This window comes from Passer domesticus, chromosome 3 (assembly GCF_036417665.1).
Source record: "Passer domesticus isolate bPasDom1 chromosome 3, bPasDom1.hap1, whole genome shotgun sequence".
Taxonomy (NCBI): Eukaryota; Metazoa; Chordata; class Aves; order Passeriformes; family Passeridae; genus Passer; species Passer domesticus.
In genome coordinates this window covers 122,823,567-122,842,187 of record NC_087476.1, presented here as the reverse complement: position 1 = coordinate 122,842,187, position 18,621 = coordinate 122,823,567, and the positions used below count along the sequence as shown (strand labels likewise).

General features: G+C 50.5%; 1 protein-coding gene across 4 annotated transcripts in view; it reads left to right on the top strand.

Moving 5' to 3' along the window:
• PAK5 (p21 (RAC1) activated kinase 5) overlaps positions 1 to 18,621 on the top strand; it is a 163,691-nt gene that overhangs the window by 129,092 nt on the left and 15,978 nt on the right. For all 4 annotated transcript variants that reach the window (XM_064415717.1, XM_064415716.1, XM_064415718.1 and 1 more), the window contains one exon: positions 16,471 to 17,247. In XM_064415717.1, coding sequence (XP_064271787.1) covers positions 16,471 to 17,247 — 777 coding nt within the window. The remainder of the gene's footprint in view (positions 1 to 16,470; positions 17,248 to 18,621) is intronic.

Sequence of the window (18,621 nt, the reverse complement as noted above, 5' to 3'; positions counted from 1 at the left end):
GGGATGTCACCCCTGCTGTGTGCTCTCAGACATCCTGGGGATGTCACCCCTGCTCTGTGCTGCCTGGGATGAAAGGCTCCTGGAGCTTTGGCACACGTGTGGCAGCCTCTTGTGGAAATGTCAGCCTTTGAATCCCCACCTGAGCTGACTGTACAGTCATTCATTTCAGAAACAACAGAGACAATGATGGGATTCCCCTCCTCAGTGTGGCTGACCCAGATACCAGCAGAGGATTGTGTATTTCAGGTGCAAGCACAAGTATAGCACAGCAGAAAACTGCGTGAAAAATAGAACAGCAGTGATCTTGATAGGTTGCAGGGATAGAGGCAAGGAGGGGGTGAAAATATGCTGATTTTCCACTGAAAACATCCCTGCTTGAATAATGTGAACAGTCTGTGTCTGCCTGTAGTTAGAATAGGCTTCATAAGGGCTGACATCCTGTTGTCAGGCCTCTTGGTCCTCTTGCTTCAGTACTCTGTAGTTACTCCATGTGTGTGGGGAGCTCATGGTTTGCTGTTTGTTCTCAGCACACATTATGCTTGGCTTATCTTTGCCTTTATGCTACACAGAAGCTCCAGTCTGTTACCACCCTTTGATTTTTGGAAACTTCAGAGTCAATAACTAAGCAAATGCTTCTCCACTCCATTCAAAATACCAGGAAAACAGACTTCAGAACCTTTATTCTGGGGATTTTTGCCAAGAGAGCTCATCATTGGCTTTGTAAAGATGCTCCATTAACATTCTTCAGTGCCTGCTGCTGTCAGCGGAGCAGGGAGGCACTGAAGACTTGTTAAAATCCCTTCCCATGTTTCCTAGTGCAGGGAGCAGCTGAGCATCCTCACTTCTGTCAAGTTACTGGAGGGAAAAATGCCATTTGTTCCTGAAGAGATGCCATACTGGGGTTATTCATTAGTTCTCTGTGCTGCTTCATGTGTCAAGCCTCCATTGCTATGGTTTTGTTGGTGCCCTGGGTAGTTTCATCCATCCTCACCTCCAGCAAGATCAAGGCTCCCAACTTGAGAGTGACAGTGCTGAGTTTGTCCTGGAGAAAGGAGGGAGGCAGCTGTCAGTGTAGGGACTTCAAGAAAACTGAATCCTCCCTGCTGGGACCTCCTCATGGCCTTCTCCCTTCATCTGCAGTAAATCCAGCCGTGCTCACGTGGAGAAATTTCCCTTTTCCTCTGTTTTCTGCCCCATTTCCTTCCCTTGAAACACGGGTGTGAGGGTGAGGGGCTCTCACTGCCCCGTGGTGTGTGCTGTGCTCTGAGGTGAGGGGTGGCACAGCGGGGTCACAGGGCGAGCCCCTCAGCTTGACATCCATGCTGTCCTGGCAGGAAGATGGCAGGAGCCTGCTCAGTGCCTGGGCTGGGCTGCCTGCAGGGCAGGGGAGCCCTCTCCTTCCCTGGCCTTCCCCAGAGTGCCCCCATGCCCCAGGCTGGCCTGAGGTGCCCATGGGATGTGCCACGAGCCCAGTTCCCTTTCCTGTGTCCTGCCACACGCGGCTCCTGCAGAGCAGAGGATTTCATGGGGGACAGAGCACTGCGTTGCCAGCTTCTCTCCCAGTCTTTCATCCTCATATCTCAGAGGTCTGATCTATTATATGGTTTGTCTGAAAATTTTAGCTTTTCTCACTTTTGTCTCAGTCCTTGACCCCAATCCTGGTGAGTCAGCTTTAATTTTTTAAACTTTTTGAAGTTTCTACTGGTGCATTTCAGCCTCTCTCCTATAAAGAGAAAGAAAATCAGAAAATGAGTAATTGGTTGTGGCCCTTCCAGTAGCTCTGACATGAAAATCAAAGCTTTTGTTTACTCTGCATGAAGACAGAAGGAAAAAAGGCAAGTATTTCTCTTCCCCATCCTGTTTGGCCTCTTCAGATTTTCCCAACAATGATATTCAAGCCTCATCTAAAGTGACTTTTTTTTCCTACATGTACATGTCCTTGCTTAGATGGAGGATACTGTGCACAGTGATGCTGAGTGGTCAAAGAGCTGAAAGAGGAGATGAGTGAGGGTCCTTGTCTGGGCTGGAGCAGTCAGAAATACGCAGATTTCATTAGAAAACCCCCGTGCCTCCCCTCCCCATGTGGAATTGCACAGGGAAATGCCTGAGCAGGAGAAGGGGGATTTGGAAGTACAGAGTTGTTCAGATGGGCAAAGCAGCGTTGTCCCGACTCTCTGCATCAGCCTCCCAAATCTGTATTTCTCCGTGGCAGCTCCTGCCAGGACAGCACCTGGAGGGCTGCTGACATCTCGTGGGCCTTCCTTGTAAGCACATGCTGCAAAGTCCCCCATGGTTGTTAGCTGCAGGCTCTGCAGGGGCTGCTCAGTGCTGGCTCGGCTGGGGCAGGGCCAGGGGCTGTGTGCGGGAGGGCAGAGCCTGCTCAGCCCTGCTCAGAGCGGCACAGCCCGGCACGGCACAGCACAGCTCGGCACAGCACGGCATGGCACAGCACAGCACAGCACGGCACAGCACGGCACGGCACGGCACAGCCCAGCACGGCACGGCATGGCACAGCACAGCACAGCCCAGCACAGCCCAGCACAGCACAGCACAGCACGGCACGGCACGGCACAGCACAGCCCAGCACAGCCCAGCACAGCACAGCACAGCACGGCACGGCACAGCACAGCACAGCCCAGCACAGCCCAGCACGGCACGGCACGGCACGGCACGGCACGGCACGGCACAGCACAGCACAGCCCAGCCCAGCCCAGCACAGCCCAGCACAGCCCAGCGCAGCACAGCACAGCACAGCACAGCACAGCACAGCCCAGCACAGCACAGCACAGCACAGCCCAGCACAGCACAGCACAGCCCAGCCCAGCACAGCCCAGCACAGCCCAGCACAGCACAGCACAGCCCAGCACAGCACAGCACAGCCCAGCCCAGCACATCCCAGCACAGCCCAGCACAGCACAGCACAGCCCAGCACAGCACAGCACAGCCCAGCACAGCCCAGCCCAGCACAGCCCAGCACAGCACAGCACAGCCCAGCACAGCACAGCACAGCCCAGCACAGCACAGCACAGCACAGCACAGCACAGCACAGCACAGCACAGCACAGCACAGCACAGCACAGCCCAGCACAGCCCAGCACATCCCAGCCCAGCACAGCCCAGCACAGCACAGCCCAGCACAGCACAGCACAGCCCAGCACAGCACAGCACAGCCCAGCACAGCACAGCCCAGCACAGCCCAGCACATCCCAGCACAGCACAGCCCAGCACAGCCCAGCACATCCCAGCACAGCACAGCCCAGCACAGCACGGCATGGCACAGCCCAGCACAGCACAGCACAGCCCAGCACATCCCAGCACAGCACGGCACAGCCCAGCACAGCACAGCCCAGCACAGCCCAGCACAGCACAGCACAGCACATCCCAGCACAGCACAGCCCAGCACAGCACGGCATGGCACAGCCCAGCACAGCCCAGCACAGCACAGCACAGCACAGCATGGCACAGCACAGCACAGCACAGCATGGCACAGCACAGCACAGCACAGCCCAGCACAGCACAGCACAGCACAGCACGGCACAGCCCAGCACATCCCGGGTGCAGGGGATGCTCTGCCACCGAGCGTGGCTGGGCAGCAGGACAGCAGCCAGGGCACTGTGCACCTCAGCCTTTGGAAAGGAGAGGGCACAATTTGGTGCCAAGCCCTCTAGCCTGCTCAGATTCTGATGTCAGCCCTGCTCTGCAGGCAGGAGTCCCTTCCACCACAGCTGTTCTCTGGTTATCTTCATCTGCAAGTGGTTATTGTCAGATTTGCCATGGCCTGTAAGACAGCCCCACTTCCAATTTATTTTGATCACTGAACAGGAAGGCATTTGCTGCTGTGTGCTCCTGGAAGAAGCTTTTCTTCCAAAGGGATCATGCTTCACCCTTGAGTGCCATTTGTTTCACTGTGTCTGTAAGTGACAGTGCTACTTCAGTTATTTCTGTTCTCCCCACAGATATAGTACAAATGTGCCATCTAGTGTCCATGTCTGACTTGCTGTGAGAAGAGCCGAGCTGACAATTTTGTGTAGTCCTGCAGGAATTTAATCACTGTACAAAAAGAAATGAGCCACAGTATGAATCAGTGCAAGAAGTACACAGCTCAGAAGTTTTTTAGAATTTTATCGCTAGGTTCATATGTTCTCATGTGTTCTACATTGTACAGAGGAAACTTTTGGGTTTATTTCTGATTGTCTGATTTCAGAAAATTAAATGTTTTATGTAAGTCCTTCAGAATAACACTTTTGCTGCCTGTGAAGGTGGTCTCAGCAATAGTGTCAGTGTTTAAAAGTTATCTGGAAATGCCCTCAGTGACAGGCTTTAAACTGGTCAGCCCTGAATTGGTCAGGTGGCTGGACTGGGTGAATGTTGTAGCTCCCTTGCAGCAGAACCAGCCTATCCCATTCCATTCCATTCCATTCCATTCCATTCCATTCCATTCCATTCCATTCCATTCCATTCCATTCCATAGGGAACACCTCTCCCCAGGATGCTTTAACTGATACATTCTCAGTTTTTCTTTACAGTTTTGAGTTTCTGGCTTTCTGAACAGCAGAGTTCCTGATCAGCAGCTCTTTCATTTTCAACAGTTGTCTTCCATGCTGTTGAAACATTTCATCCAGCCTGATTTTGACATTGTTCTTCTAGAACCTCATTTGGAGAATCAAAACCAGCATCATTATCATTTCACAGTGACTCAAAACACAGGATATTCCTCTGTTTTTCAGTTCAACTGATGTGCCAGAAAGTGAATTATTCACATACCTTTTTTGCCAGGGTATTGTTCCTTCATGGCAGCCCCCCATGTTCAGCCAGGTACATTTGTCTGCAGCTGGAATGTGGACACCAGCACCAGGGCTTGCAAGCAGGACCTGGCCATCCTAGAGAAACACTGAGGCTGCCAGGAAAAAAACCTTTCCTGGAAAGCAGAGTAAATACTGTAAGTGGCACAAAAAAAATTCCATCTTATTCCTGTCGTTTAAATGTGCTGAAGCCAAGCAGGAGCAATGGCTGCAGCAATGTGGCGGTCAGAGGTGGTCACTGGAGCTGACAGGGGTGCTGGACTGCACTTGGCTCCCCTTTGGGCTGTGGAGGCAAGTTCGGCCCTGCCCTAAAGCCTTTAGTCCATCATTCTGCCCCTCTGCCTCGGAGGGGTGGCAGTGGCTGCCTGCTGGTCGTGTCCCTCCCTGGAGAGGTCCCTGACACCCAAAAAGCCTGTGCTGCCATGCTCTCCTCCTGGGGACAGGCTCACACCTCACCTCCCCCTGCCCAGTCCCTCCCGGGGCAGGGCTGGAGTTGCTGCCTGCAGTGAGGGGCCCTGAGGGAGTTCTTCAGCAATCCTTTGTCACCTTAGCAAGCTTTGCCATACAACAGCTGGCATTGGTTTGAACTGCTCCACTTACACGACAGAGGAGTTGTCTCCAATGTGATTAGTACAAGAATGTTCTTAGATGCATCAGCACTGAGGTTTTGGGTGATAGTAGTGTTGGAGGAGTCTTGCAAGGGTAAGCCTTAGTCCCGTTACTGGGAGCTTACATGGGTGAGCAGAACTTGCAGTACACTAAAGTCTGAAAGTGAACCTGGAGCTCACAGTCTAAAACTGCTGAAGCAGACCAGCCTTTAGAGTTCAAAACCCACCTTAACCTGTAGGGCTGTGCATTAAAGGGCCAGACTCTCGTGCCAGCATCTCAGAAATTGAATCTGGTCTCCTCTGGGAGTACCACACTGGGAATACTCTCCAGGTAGCACCTGAAACAAGCCAGGAATTAGATCCTGACCAAGGACCCTCATAATCAGGTTCTTTTTTTAGCGTGGGAGCCTGCTGGGGTCGGTGTGGCAGCCCTAGGTGGCAGCAGGCAGTGCCCAGTTCCCCTCCTGGCAGCCGAGGTGGCTGGGACCTGCCGGGCTGTCTGGTGGCTCTGCTCGGGCACACGCTGCAGCCCGCACAGCACAGGGCTGTGCCCGGCATCTCCCAGAAGATCAGCCTGCAGCATGGCAGGGCACGCAGCACCAGCGTGGAGCCTGCTCCTGCCCTGTCATCCATCCGTGCAGCTCAGCCCCTGCACATCTGCACTCCCGGGCCGCGCTTGGCCCTGCCTCTGCTGAGCAACTTGGAGTGAGCCCTTCTGGTCCAGAGCAGAAACCAGACAGGTTACAGCCCATTGAACCGTGTGATTCTGTAATTATAACCAAAAAACCATTGTGATTCTATAATTACAGCCAAACAGCCGCGTTTATTCAATCCCAGCAGAGTTTAGTTCAATAGAGTCAGAGGGGGGAAAAAATGTTGCCAAGCAGCTGACTTACCTGTGGAGCCAGAGCTCCAGGTACAAATGTGCTCTTTTCTGTCTGCTGCTCTGACATGATTAGATCTGGGCTTTGGTGGCTCTCTAGGAATTTGAAAGTGCTTTGCTGAGCTTTCTTTCTTGTCTTCCCCTTCATGCAGGATCCAATTACACCAGACAAGTGCTATGTATTACCAGGGAACAACACTGACTTACCTGCAGAGACTTTTAAATGCCTTTTCTGTTGTCTGTGGGATGAACCGTGTGCGCCAGGAAAAAAGGGTATTTCAGATACAGATCTTTAGAGAGAGAAAAGTGAATGAAAGATAAGTATTTAGGGTGAGCATTTCTGCTTTTTAATTGCTGAGATCCAGCAGGCATTAGTAGTTAGCTATCAGGATCACACAGTTAAAAGGACAGCGTAAGATTGTGAATTTCACTGAATTTCACAGTTTTGTAGTCTGAGCAGAACAGTAATTGGTATCTGTGTCCTAGTTTGCAGCTAATGATTCTCACAGAGCATAGTGCATGTGAAGATCCTTATTGCTGAGGCTTATGCTTCCCTGTGAAGCAGCGTGGGATAGACAGGTGTAGAAATCTGGTTTAAACACGGGGGTTTTCATGAACCACCCTGGGAAAAGGCTCTGGAGCAGGAGGGGACTGGCTCCCATGGCACAGGCTAGGCTGGGGGAAGCAGCCCCATTTCAGCCTTCCCCTTCTCCCCGCTCCTGGCAGGGCTGGAGCAGGGGAGCTGGGTGGAGCAGGGGAGCTGCTCCGTGTCAGGCAGGCTGGGTTATGAGCTCGGCAGTTCCCATCTGCCGCCCAGCACAGCGTGCGCTTGGTGGCGGCACAGCCCAGCAGATGGGAATTCCAGCCCAGCAGAGGGGAATTCCAGCCCAGCAGATGGGAATTCCAGCCCAGCAGAGGGGAATTCCTGGCCTCACCTCTGCTGCAGAGCATCCTCTGAAATCTCCTGCCTCACCTCGTTCCCATCAAGAAGGTGTTTGATTTGCACTTCTCCTTTACAAGAGGGAATAAGTAAAATGTGAGCTGAGGAAGCTCCTTGTGTTTTCCATCTCACCTGCCTTGTAAATTTGATCTAAGCATTAGATTTCTGCACAGGAGCCCTTTTTGCTTCATGTCCATGTTTGCAGATGAAAACCACTCTGTGGGAGTCAGTCCTGCTTCCTTAGGACATACCTGTGGCTGCATTTCCCATTTCACAGTGTCCTTGAAAAGGAAAAGTAATACATTTCCTTGGAAGAAAGAATGCTGCAATTTACAGTGCAGATGAAATTGTTTTGTCTTTTTATTTTGACAAATTCCTGGATTTGCTGAAATCAAGGAGTGAGCTTTCACAAGAGGATGAAGGAGTCCAAAGTAGTCAGAGACATCAGCCAGTTTAAAAAGTGCTCCTTGCATGTGTGTGGCCAGGAATGCACAATTTTAGTGTGCTGGGAAGAACCTTGAAACTTTCTGGCTGTTTTCAGGCCGTGGGACTGAGGCATGTCTGGCACATCACTGGTGCAGGATGATTTCTCCTGCTGCACCTTGACAGTGCCTTCCCTGCCACCCTGGGCAGTGCTCTGCACACATCAGCCTGCCCTCCTCGGGTGCCAACCCCAAATTCACAGGGACTGTCCCAGCCCCGAGCAGGGCTCGTGGGCAGTGAGCCCCATCCATCTGCAGCGCTGGGGCTGAGGCACTCTGCACTCACCAGCATCTTCTGCTCTCTGCCTGATGATTTATGGAGTGGGAAAGTCACTGACAGCCCTCTGCCACGGCTTGCAGAGCACCAGGAGCTCCTCGAGCTGGCCCCCCACACCCAGAAACAGAAATGTTGACTTTGTCTTCTAGCACCTGCTGTATTTAAAGCTTCCTTTGCTGTGGCAATACACTTCTAATTGTTTCTTCTAAATTAACAGACTGTCAAAATCCTCATTTTAATTAAAAGCAGGAGATGACCCCGACCACAGTGCAGTGACCCAAGAGCCTCTGCTGTCCTGAGCAAGTGCCCCTCTGTCTGAGCTGTCAGATAAAGGCAATTACTTTCTGAGCATAAAATTTTATCACACTGGAATTGACTTAAATATTTGAGAAAGCTCAATCAGACTGCAGCCAGAAAAATCTTTCACTGAGGGGAAAAAGCACCGGGATCATTAATTGGGTTAATGCTCCATCAACCTTGCATTTGTTAATGGGCACGTTTAGGGCACGAGGGGAGCCTCATCCAGGGCAATTTCACCTGAGCTACGAAGAGGGTTTGTGCTGCAGCGACTTTGTGACCTGCAGGCTGTCCCCCTCTCTCCCCAGCTCTAGCTGGGGCTGCTGGCAGAGCAGACTGCCTTCCCTGGGTGCAGTGCCCTGTGCCATTACGGCACGTGTGGGGCACTGGCTTTCACAGCACCCTCCCCACAGAGGTGCTCCCCCCTGGGAAGCCCAGCCCAGCCCTTTGTGCCCTTCCAGTGCAGTGTGTGAGCTGTGGCTTGGTGAGGAAGGCTCCCTGAAGTGCCTGCCAGCCCTGGAGCACCCACACGGTGCTGTGCCCCAGCACCAGCCACGGGTACGTGGGGGACACTGACTCTGTGCCCTGAAAACAGTGGCACTGGAGCCTCAGTGCCAGCCCCAAGCAGTGGGCTCTCAGAGCTGAACTGCTTGGGGAGCTGCTGGGGAGTGCTCTTTAATTCTTGCAATTTCTCATGCCTTTGTTGAGAAAAGTGGGGTTTTTTTTTCCTCATGCTACCCCCACATAAAAACCTGGAGAAATATCAGCTAGACTGCAGGTATTAGGGGTAAGGATGAGTGGCTGCTGCACGTTAGGGCTGGTGATGGTTGTGATGTGGCTGCACAGGGCTCTGCATCCCTTTGGATAGCCCCAGGCTCCCCTTGCTATCCCAGCTCCCTGCAGCCTCCCTGGGGAGTGCTTGCACCAGGCTCACACGGGCAGCAGAGTCAGGTCATACCTGGCCTGAGATGCACTTTTGAGGTGTGTTTTCCTGTGAGAGTGATGATGCCAGAGCTGAAGGAGGCATCAGGATTGCAGCAGCCCTTGCTTCATCTCCCGTCTCCTGTGCACTGTTGTGCTGAAACCATTGCCCCCAGCCTTAAGAAAACGCAGCAGTACAAAGAGGGCAGTTAAAATTCCTGTGACTATTGTGTTTGAGTTATTTGATTTTGGGGGACATTTTTCTTTTCCTTTCCATCTCTGAATAAAAGAAAATTTTGAAGGGTCCTAAGTCCTATGAGACAGAAATTGTTTGGTTTGAGATTTCTCCACTCCTCTCCCTGAAGCTGTTGAACCCCTCAGTAATACTGATCAGTGTTACAGACACTTTCTGCATCACTGAATCAGTAATACAGACACTTTCTCTTTCAAATTAAAACTTTTAAGTCACATTTCACTCATATGTTGTGTGTCTGAGAGATTTGTGTGTGTATATGACACAAAATAGCACGGATCAGATAAATTTCAAGTAGGCCTAGAATAATTATTTTAAACTTTTAAAATTCTCTAATAGCATTTCAAATTACATATAATAGGCATTTTTGTGTATTTAAAAATAAGGAAAAGTTACTAGAATGTAGATATTTCAGTAGTTTTTAAACTAAACGTTGTGTTAAAGTTGCTGTATTTTAAGATGTCAAAAGAATTACCAGGGAATGTGATTATAATGAAACATTGCTCTTGTTGTTATGGAAGCCAACTTTTAAAACTGCTGTGCGAGGAGGGAAATTACACAGTGCCGTTTTGGTGAGCCCTTTTTTATAGTTGTCCATTATTTTGCTTTTGAAGAACTTTAAACAGCTGGCACTGGTGCTGTTAAGCATGCTGGACTGCTCTGCAGCTGTACCTTGGTTTGATCCTGGGATTTGGGGTCAGCTCAGGTGGTGTGCCCATCCACACGTGGCACGTCCTGCAGCACCCTGGGCTCTGTCTGGGGGCTTCTGCCCTCCAAGGGCTGCTTTGGCTCAGTTTTACCTGGGGATTGCATTTCTGTGATTCCCCCTGAGCAGGGGAAAGGTCCTGCTTGAGAGCTGTCCCAGGCAGGGATTTGTGATCTGCTGGAAGGGGATTAGAGCAGTTCAGGAGGTGGGCTCATGGCTCACGTGCTGGGACACTTCATGGCAAGGGGCAGGTGACATTGGCTCGTGCTCCTGCTTTGGGCAGGTGACTCTGTGTGTAAAGTGCCTGTTTGGTCCAGGGAGCAGAGACCCAGAATCCCGGCCCTGAGTGACCCAACAGCAGTGCAGTCTCAGAGTGCCTTCCCCAAGGAGGGAGCTGTGGGATACCAAAATGATTGCTGTTTTCTAATCCTGTTTTTATGGGGAGAATGAGAATTTATAGCACTGGGAAGGAATTCATAACAGAAATTATATAAACTCCAAGGCTTCCAGGTGTAAACCAGGCTCTAAATTACAGGCTTCAGGAAGGGATGTTCTGACACACTTTCCTGTCTGTTGTGTACTCCTTGTGACTAACTCTGAGTAATAGCTGCTTCTGCAGACAGGCTGTAGATCAGAACTGGAGCAGCTCCCACAGGACACTACTGGAGGGTGCAGAGTGATGAATTACCTCCTGTCCCATCCAGCGCCATTTCTCACCCTGTATCTGATGAGTTCCTGTCCAAAAGGCTTCTTCCCAGGCTAATCTGTGTGCCACAAGTGCCCTAACGTCCCACTTAGGGGAAAGAGGGGATGGAGGTGTAGAAATCTTTTCAGTCCTTCTCATGAAGCTTACCCATTCGGGTGTAATTAAGAATTCACTGGCATGTGGAAGGATTGGGAGGATAATTCTGACACGGTCATTTGGAAAAGCAGCTGGGAGGTCAGAATTGTCCCCAGGTGAATATTCCATGGAGAAAAGCCTGAAGTGCCCAGTGGAGGCACTTTTCTGAGAGCAGCAGCCCCAGCCCCTGAGCTGTGGGCAGGCCTCAGTCTCTCCCCTCCCTCTGCCCCCGTGCCCGCTCCTGGTGGCAGCCTCAGCGTGGCACCTCAGCCTTGGCACTGGCCTCCCTCACAGGGGAAGGGATCCACCCCGTGCTGCCCCGGGCTGCTGCAGAAAGCAGGGCTTGGCCTCGTGCTTTCACTCTTTGCAGGAGTTCTGAGAGGCTCCACCTTGGTGGGGTCACAGCATCCCAGACGGGTCAGTCTGCAAGGAGCACGGTGGGTCACTGGCACAGCATTGTGTCCAGGCAGCAGGGAGAGTCCACAGCCTCTCCAGGCAGCGTGTTCCATTGCGTGGTCACAGTAAATTCTTCCTCCTCCAAGTACTTTTTCTTCTGGTAGGAGTAGATCAGATGCAGACCCCCGATGCCTTTGGCAGCAGCTATAAAACTGTGTTACTCACAGGGAAAGCTGGAGTTTTCCTTCTGTACTGATGACAAGGATCAGTTTTTCTCTCCAAGTCATATTTATTTACACTGGGAGTAAAATGTGGTGTCATGAACACAGCTTCAAATACTTTGAAATGTCTTGCAACACAAGAAAATAAATTACCAATACATCCATCACTTAGAATTAGATTATTCTGACCATCTGTGCTTTATGCACCTTTTCTTAAGAACAAAAAAAATTATTTTCAGCCTAGGCTGTGCTTTTAGTTTATGTGTAATGCAGATGAGGAGAGAAGCTAGCTAGAGGCAAAATCAGAGTTTAGACTGGCTGTTTGTAAGGGCGACCTTCCCTTAAAATTCCTTTTTTTTCTCCCTCACATCACAGAGATTTAAAATCCTCATTGACTCCAGAAAACACAGCTCCAGGAGGACAAAGGATGATATATTCTTAGCGAGTGTGTAAAGTATAGTAGTTCTAAAGACAATAAATGCAAGGTCGCATTAGGGCACAGCAGTTAATTACCCACTTCATTACTGTCAAGGTTAATACAGCGTTTGGGCGCAGGAGCTGTTCCTCATCTCCGGCTGGAAACGAGGGAGGACAGCTCCTGTGCCAGGCAGATCCATCACAGCTTATCGGGGCCGGGCAGGCGCTGCAGAGCCGTGGGGATGGCTGCTGCCACAGCCTGCCAGGGGCTGAGCCAGCCCCGGGCCGGGCACGGCCCCTGGGCCCTGTGCCGCGCTGGGACGGGTGCTGCTGCCTCGGACGTGTGCAGAGGGTTAGTAAACCTTGGAAAATACAGCAGCTCGCTGAATAGAGAAAATGTTACCGCACTGGGAGCAGAGGGCTCACCCACCGTGTGCTCACCCACACAGTGGAGGTTTCACCTTTTAACCCTTTGGCCCCCCAAAGTCCTGTCCATCGACTCCTCTTTCCCTGCCCAGAGTTCCTGACACCTTGACTGGGGCTCAGCTGTTGCCATGTAATGAGCCAACCCTCCCAAATGTCCCAAACCAGGCCACCCTGATAGCAACACAAGGGGGTAAAACATAACTACAAATCTATAGAACTTTTCTTAAGAATTATACCTGATATTTGCATTCACTGTGAGAGTCAGCCATGGCATACTCATCTGTCACAAGAGGAATGGCAGCAGGAAATTCCCAGCACTCCTCCATCCATGGGACCTTCATCCCTCCTGGGCTGCACAGGGCTTTACTGAACACCATGGGCATGGAGCCCTGGGGGCTGAGGGGCTCCAGTCCCACTTTTCCAGCCTGGACAAGGTGCTGTGCACACTTCCATTGCAGGATTTCAGCAGGCAGAACAAAGGCCTCGGAAATCTTGGCCCATCAAGTTTGGCAAAGGATAATTTGCTTTTATCCATGTTGGCTGCAGCAGCCCTGAAAATTCCATAACTTTAAAAATGCAGACCATTAAGTGGGTAAAAAAATTCAGAAAACAATCTCTGCAAATATATCTAGAATATAGAGACAGGATCCCCTCCTCCTCCTCACATTTTTTCAGTTTATAAAGCCATTAAAATTAGAAAAGCTAGAGTAGTTCCTATGACACTAATTACCATTATATCTCTTTCCATGATAACTCTTTCCTGTTACATTTTCTTTCAAGGTTTTTGTTTTGCTTTTTAACGTAGAGCTCAGGTTTCCCATCATTTGTGATTCCTGTCATTGTATGTTTATGCCATGAGGTTTTCCCTCTGCTCCTGACACAGTGCCCAGAGTCCACAGTCCCAAGCCAAGACCCCACATCATCAGTGCAGCTTTTCCCCTGCAGTCATTCCTCGTGGGCCTGGCACTGCCATTAGGATTTCAGGTTTGGGAATTGGGCCATGCTTATGGCAGCTCCCAATCTCAGGCTTCTTCCTGCAGATCCTGTGCTTCCCAGGAAAGCTGTGGGTGCTGGCGAGCCCCAGCACACACTTTCTCTCTAGTAAATCACTTCAGGACAAGTTAACATGGTGCAACATATGTTTTATTCTTTGTAGCATCTTACTTGATTTAGTTTTTTAATTTTGATGCTCTGCTCATTCTTACAGAACAATTACTTTAATTACTCCTTTACACCAATACCTTCTTCAGGATATTAATTTGTTTTTTCAGCCTAGTAAATGGTTCTACCCACCAGAGAGTTAAACAATGTACTTCAGAATTGTGTATAAACAATTTAAGTTCTATTCAGATAGCAAAACACTTGATAATATAGAGTATTTCACAGGATCTTGGTGAAACACTTCCCAAACTTTCTTCTCCATGGACACTACAGTTCTTTTGATAAGAATGGTGCTGGATATTTCCTTGTAAAAGATCAAGCTGGTGTATGCTGTCTGATTGAGCCTGGGGGCATCTCACCAAGTCTGGCCTTCCATAGAAGGGAAAAGCAAAATTTAAAAACAGGCCAAAGCAAATAGAAATATTGTTGTTGTTGTTGTTAGAAATAATTACGTATCATAATTGATAATAATTGTTACTCATAGTAACAAAGCACTGACTATTCAGGAAGTGTGCCTCTGGAATAGGTAACTTTTATCCTCCCTTTGTGCTGGCCATTTTCATTTTCTCATGGAAAATATTCTAATGCCAATAGGAATTGCAGCCTTCACACTTGCAAGTCACTGTTTGCCAGTGATCATCCTTAAAATGCTGGGATAAAAGAAATGAGGTTTAGTTCTTAATCCCCTTAACTTCACCAGTCAGGATGAGACAGCACTGAGGTCCCAGAGCTGTCCAAGACAGCTTCGCCAGGCTGAGGCGTCAGTGGCAAATGCTTTTTTTTTCTTTTCAAACCAGAATTCCCTATAAGATCATTTTACTATTAGTGCTATTTTTAAATCCTCATAATCGAAGAGGTTCCTCCCACACATGCACCTGTCTGCAGAAAATCCCCAAACTGCAGGGATCTGTCACCAGTCAATTCCCCAACATAAACACTCAGCTGCATTCTTCTAAATCTTCCTCCTGGAGGTGTCTGGAAATGCAGACAGAGCGTGCCTGGAGGAGCAGAGGGGCAGCTCCTCTTCCCCCCATGGGAGAGGCCCCTCTGCTCCGGGGCTCCCTGCTCCCCTGGGCACCCCAGGAAGCCTCTCCTTTGTGCAGGCCAGTCCCGTGGATCCCTCCCGGGCAGGCGTTTGCACAGGGCTGCCAGCCGGGTGTTTCAGTCTCGTTTTCAATTAGAAGCATTTCATTGTCGGATGTTGCTGGTTTATTATGTGATAATTAAATATGAATGGTCGCGCAGCCATCCTGCCTAAGAGGCTGTAGCAGAATTAAACCCATCCCTCTCATCCTGCTGAATGGCTTTGGAGGTGAAAGCAGTGATCTATTTGCTGTCTCTTATTTTCGCTGTCCTATTGTTTCAGTACCACTGGCTTCAAAATAGCAAACTAGGCAAGTAATTACAGACATAAATCAGAACAGGAGGCAGCGTGAGGTCAGGACTGCTTTGCTTTGTGCCTGCCTTTTCTCAGGGAGACAAAGAGGTACATTCCTCTTAATTTTGTGCTCTTACTAGTGATTGAATGCTTTTTTTGACAAAGTTTGGACCCCTGAGTGCTTTCAAGCAGGAGTTGAGCAGTCTCACTATGCTTGGAATAAAGGAATGAGTGCAGGGCAAGTGACCAGGCTGGGTCTGATATGCTGTGGTTGGTGTCCAGTATTCCACATTCAGCACATGCCATGCCTGCTTGGCTCCTGACACACCACAGTCAGTGTGCAACACTTCCAGAGAGGGAAATCTCCTTGGGCTGACCACGGTGACTCTGTTGAAAAGCTCAGTGAGTTAAGCAAGATGCAGCCAGAGATATTTAGCCAAAGTAAATCAGCAAAGCAAATGTGTTTTCAGTAGAGCCTGGCTGATTTATGGCCCTGGCCACCAATCTGTACATCTTATTCTTGTCGGGTGTTTGCAGACGTGAAGTGGAGCTCAATGGCAGTCCCCAGGTGAGGAATGGATGCAGCCACGTGTTACAGCCCTCAGGTGGTACTGGCTAAAAAAATAAAACCTTTCCTGAAGGAGATCTGTACCCACACACTGCTCACCTCCCATGCTAGCAGGAGCAGCAGTGTTCTGGACATAAAGCAGTGGGGATGGGATCTGTGGAAGGCTTGGCAATAGTGGGGCACAGACGAGGCCAGCACTTGGCATCCCTGGTGTGGGTGTCCCAGAGCCGTGGTTGTGCACTGTGGCTTGCTGGATGCTGTGTGTCACAAGGAGATGGAGTTAGTTGAGTTAGAGTTGCTCCCTCTTTCCCAAGTGTGTTTTACACTAAGTTAACTAAGAGGCAATCCCCAGTGGGATTCTGCTACTCGGGAACATACTGTTTTGTAAAAAAAGAAAAAACCAAGAAAATTCAATGCCTGCTTAACTGTATGCTACTTTTCATTCCAGCAGTTTGTTAAAATAGCTCATGGAAGTGACCACTGAATGATTCTTGCTTAGCTTATCCGTGCTCTGTAAATCCGACTCAGCCCACCAGTGTGGCTTGATGCAGACAACTGAATAAGAACAAATGAAACATAAGTAGTGAGTTTAAATGTATTATTGTTGGCTGCTGAGCACCCACCTCTGAAACTGGGCTTTTTGAGCATGTCTTGGGGTTGCATGCCAAATCCCAGCTTGTGATCCGCACTGTATTTAAACATTTCTTCATGTCCTACTGTAATTATTTATTGAGGTTTTTTTTTTTTAAGCAATGAGATACGTGATTGAAGAACATAAGACATTGCTATGGGTGGTTCTGGGTGAATCACAGACTTTTTTCCTTTTTGGTGGTTTTTTTGGTGAAGTACTAAACAAAAAACAGTATTTAACCAAAGCAATTTTTTCATTGCCAGACCATTGTTCGAGGAAACAAGCCTCGAAAGGACACCTCGATCAACGGGCTGCTGGAGGAGTTTGACAACATCTCAGTGACACGATCGAACTCTCTGCGGAAGGAGAGCCCCCCCAGGCAGCACCCGGGCACGGCGAGCCACGCGGCGCGGCCGCGGGAGGAGAACGGCTACGTGGCGTACTCGCGCTACTCCAGCGAGTCGGACGGCGCGCCCGAGCACGTGGGGGAGAGGTGCCGCGACAGGGCCCTCTGCGGGGACGAGCTGGACAGGTTCTACAAGCACAACGGCCACGTGCTGAAGGTGACCTCCCGGGACATCTACTACTCGGAGGTGACGCCCCTGCAGTCGGAGCTGGCCAGGTTCCTGCCGGATTACCAGGCCCAGCTGGAGCCCAAGGCCAAGGCGCTGGAGTACGGCCTGAAGCTGGAGTACCAGCGGGTCCCCAGCGGCTCCTCCCTGGACTACAGAGATTCCTTCCCCTACGCCCCATCCCGGGCGTCGCTGCAGAGCGAGTGCCCCAAGGAGAGGCTGGAGTACGGGGACGGTGACTGGGGACACGGCCTCGGCAAGGAGGACTACGACAGGAGGCCAAAGTCGTCCTACGTGGACCCTGCGAGCCCTCAGCCAGCCATGAGGCAGAGGTCCCGCTCCGGCTCGGGCCTGCAGGAGCCGGCCATGCCCTACGGCGCCAGCGCCTTCAAGGCTCACCAGCAAGGACATTGCTACAGCTCCTACACCTACCCCCGCCTGTCCGAGAGCGCAGCAGGCGTGCCCAAGGTAACCCCTGCCGGGACACTGCTGCCAGGCGGGGATCAGCCCCTGCACGGGGCAGTGCCCACTGCGAGGGGCTGGGAACGTCCCCGAGCGTGGTGTGCCTGCTCCTCGGCAGGTGTGGAAACACACCCACTTTACTTGGGTGTGTGAAAATGGATGCCAGGCACCCGTGGGTTTAAAATACTTCCTAAAAGGCAGGTTTGGAGTGCCCATCTTCTGGGGAATTTATTGGAAATTCCCACTAAGTGCAAGTTCTGTGGCAGGTTTTGTAGCTTCAGGAGTTCCTACGCCTGAGCAGATGTGAGCAGGAGGTGAGATGCTGGTCTGGTGTGTGTATCAGATACTTCTGTGTTTGAATTGTTACTATGCAAGGCTGAAACCTCTGTGCTTCAGTATTTATACTGTATTTATGCCATCTTTATATTACAAGCTCTTGACTGCCCATTAGGGTAGGGGCTTACTCCCTTCTGCATTGCTTTTAAGCATTGAAATTAAGTCAGAGCAGCTGATCTCACCCAAGACATTTTAGATGTAGTTTAAAAAAAGGGTTGATGTGCAAGAAAGCATTTCAGCCATGTTCCTAAAGGCTGCTCCTCTGCACAAATCTGTCCCTGCTCTGCCACACGAGGTGTGTTACCTACCCAAGCTGTCCAACCCCGCTTGCAGCAGTGTGCTGTGAGCACCTGTTCAGTTCAGAGTGCTTTTCTCACACCTCCAGTGCGTAGCCATGATGACCTCCTTAAGCATCTGATGTTTGCAGGAGGTGCTTTTTCAGTGTAGTTTGCTCTGAACATCACTGAGTTCCCCTAGCAACGGGCACTGTGGTGATCATTTTTCCAAGTCTGGGGTTGCCGTGACTTTCCACATGCTGAGGTAGGAGAGTGTCAGTGGTGAGCTCTGTTCTCCTCTCTGATGATAGCTGAGCAGTGCATCTGCCTGCTGGCTGTGTCTGCAGCAGCCCCAGGACTCTGCAGATCCATGATATCCCTGGGCTGGAGCTGTGCCAGCCTTGTGCCCCCTTAAGTTTGGCTGCTTTGCCATTACCGTGGTGCAGTGCCCCATGGGAAAGGGTGAGCAGTGCATTTTTTGTCCCTCTTTGCACTGGAGCACAGAGCCAGGCTCTGGAGCTTGAGGATAAGCCCTGGGGGGAGTAGAAAAGTCACCAGGTCTCTTTAGTGCCTTTCCAAAGCTCAGGGTGTGGTGGCAGGAGGGTGTGTGGTACTTATGCACCAGTAAGGCATTCAGTGTGGATTCTGGAAGCTGGGAGGAAAATCTGGCATGGGTTAGCTGCCATTTGCTTTACTGAAAGCAGTCATTTTGTCAGAGTTTAGAAAACAGGAGGGAAAATCCAGTAATTCAGAGCCTGTAGCACCTGCT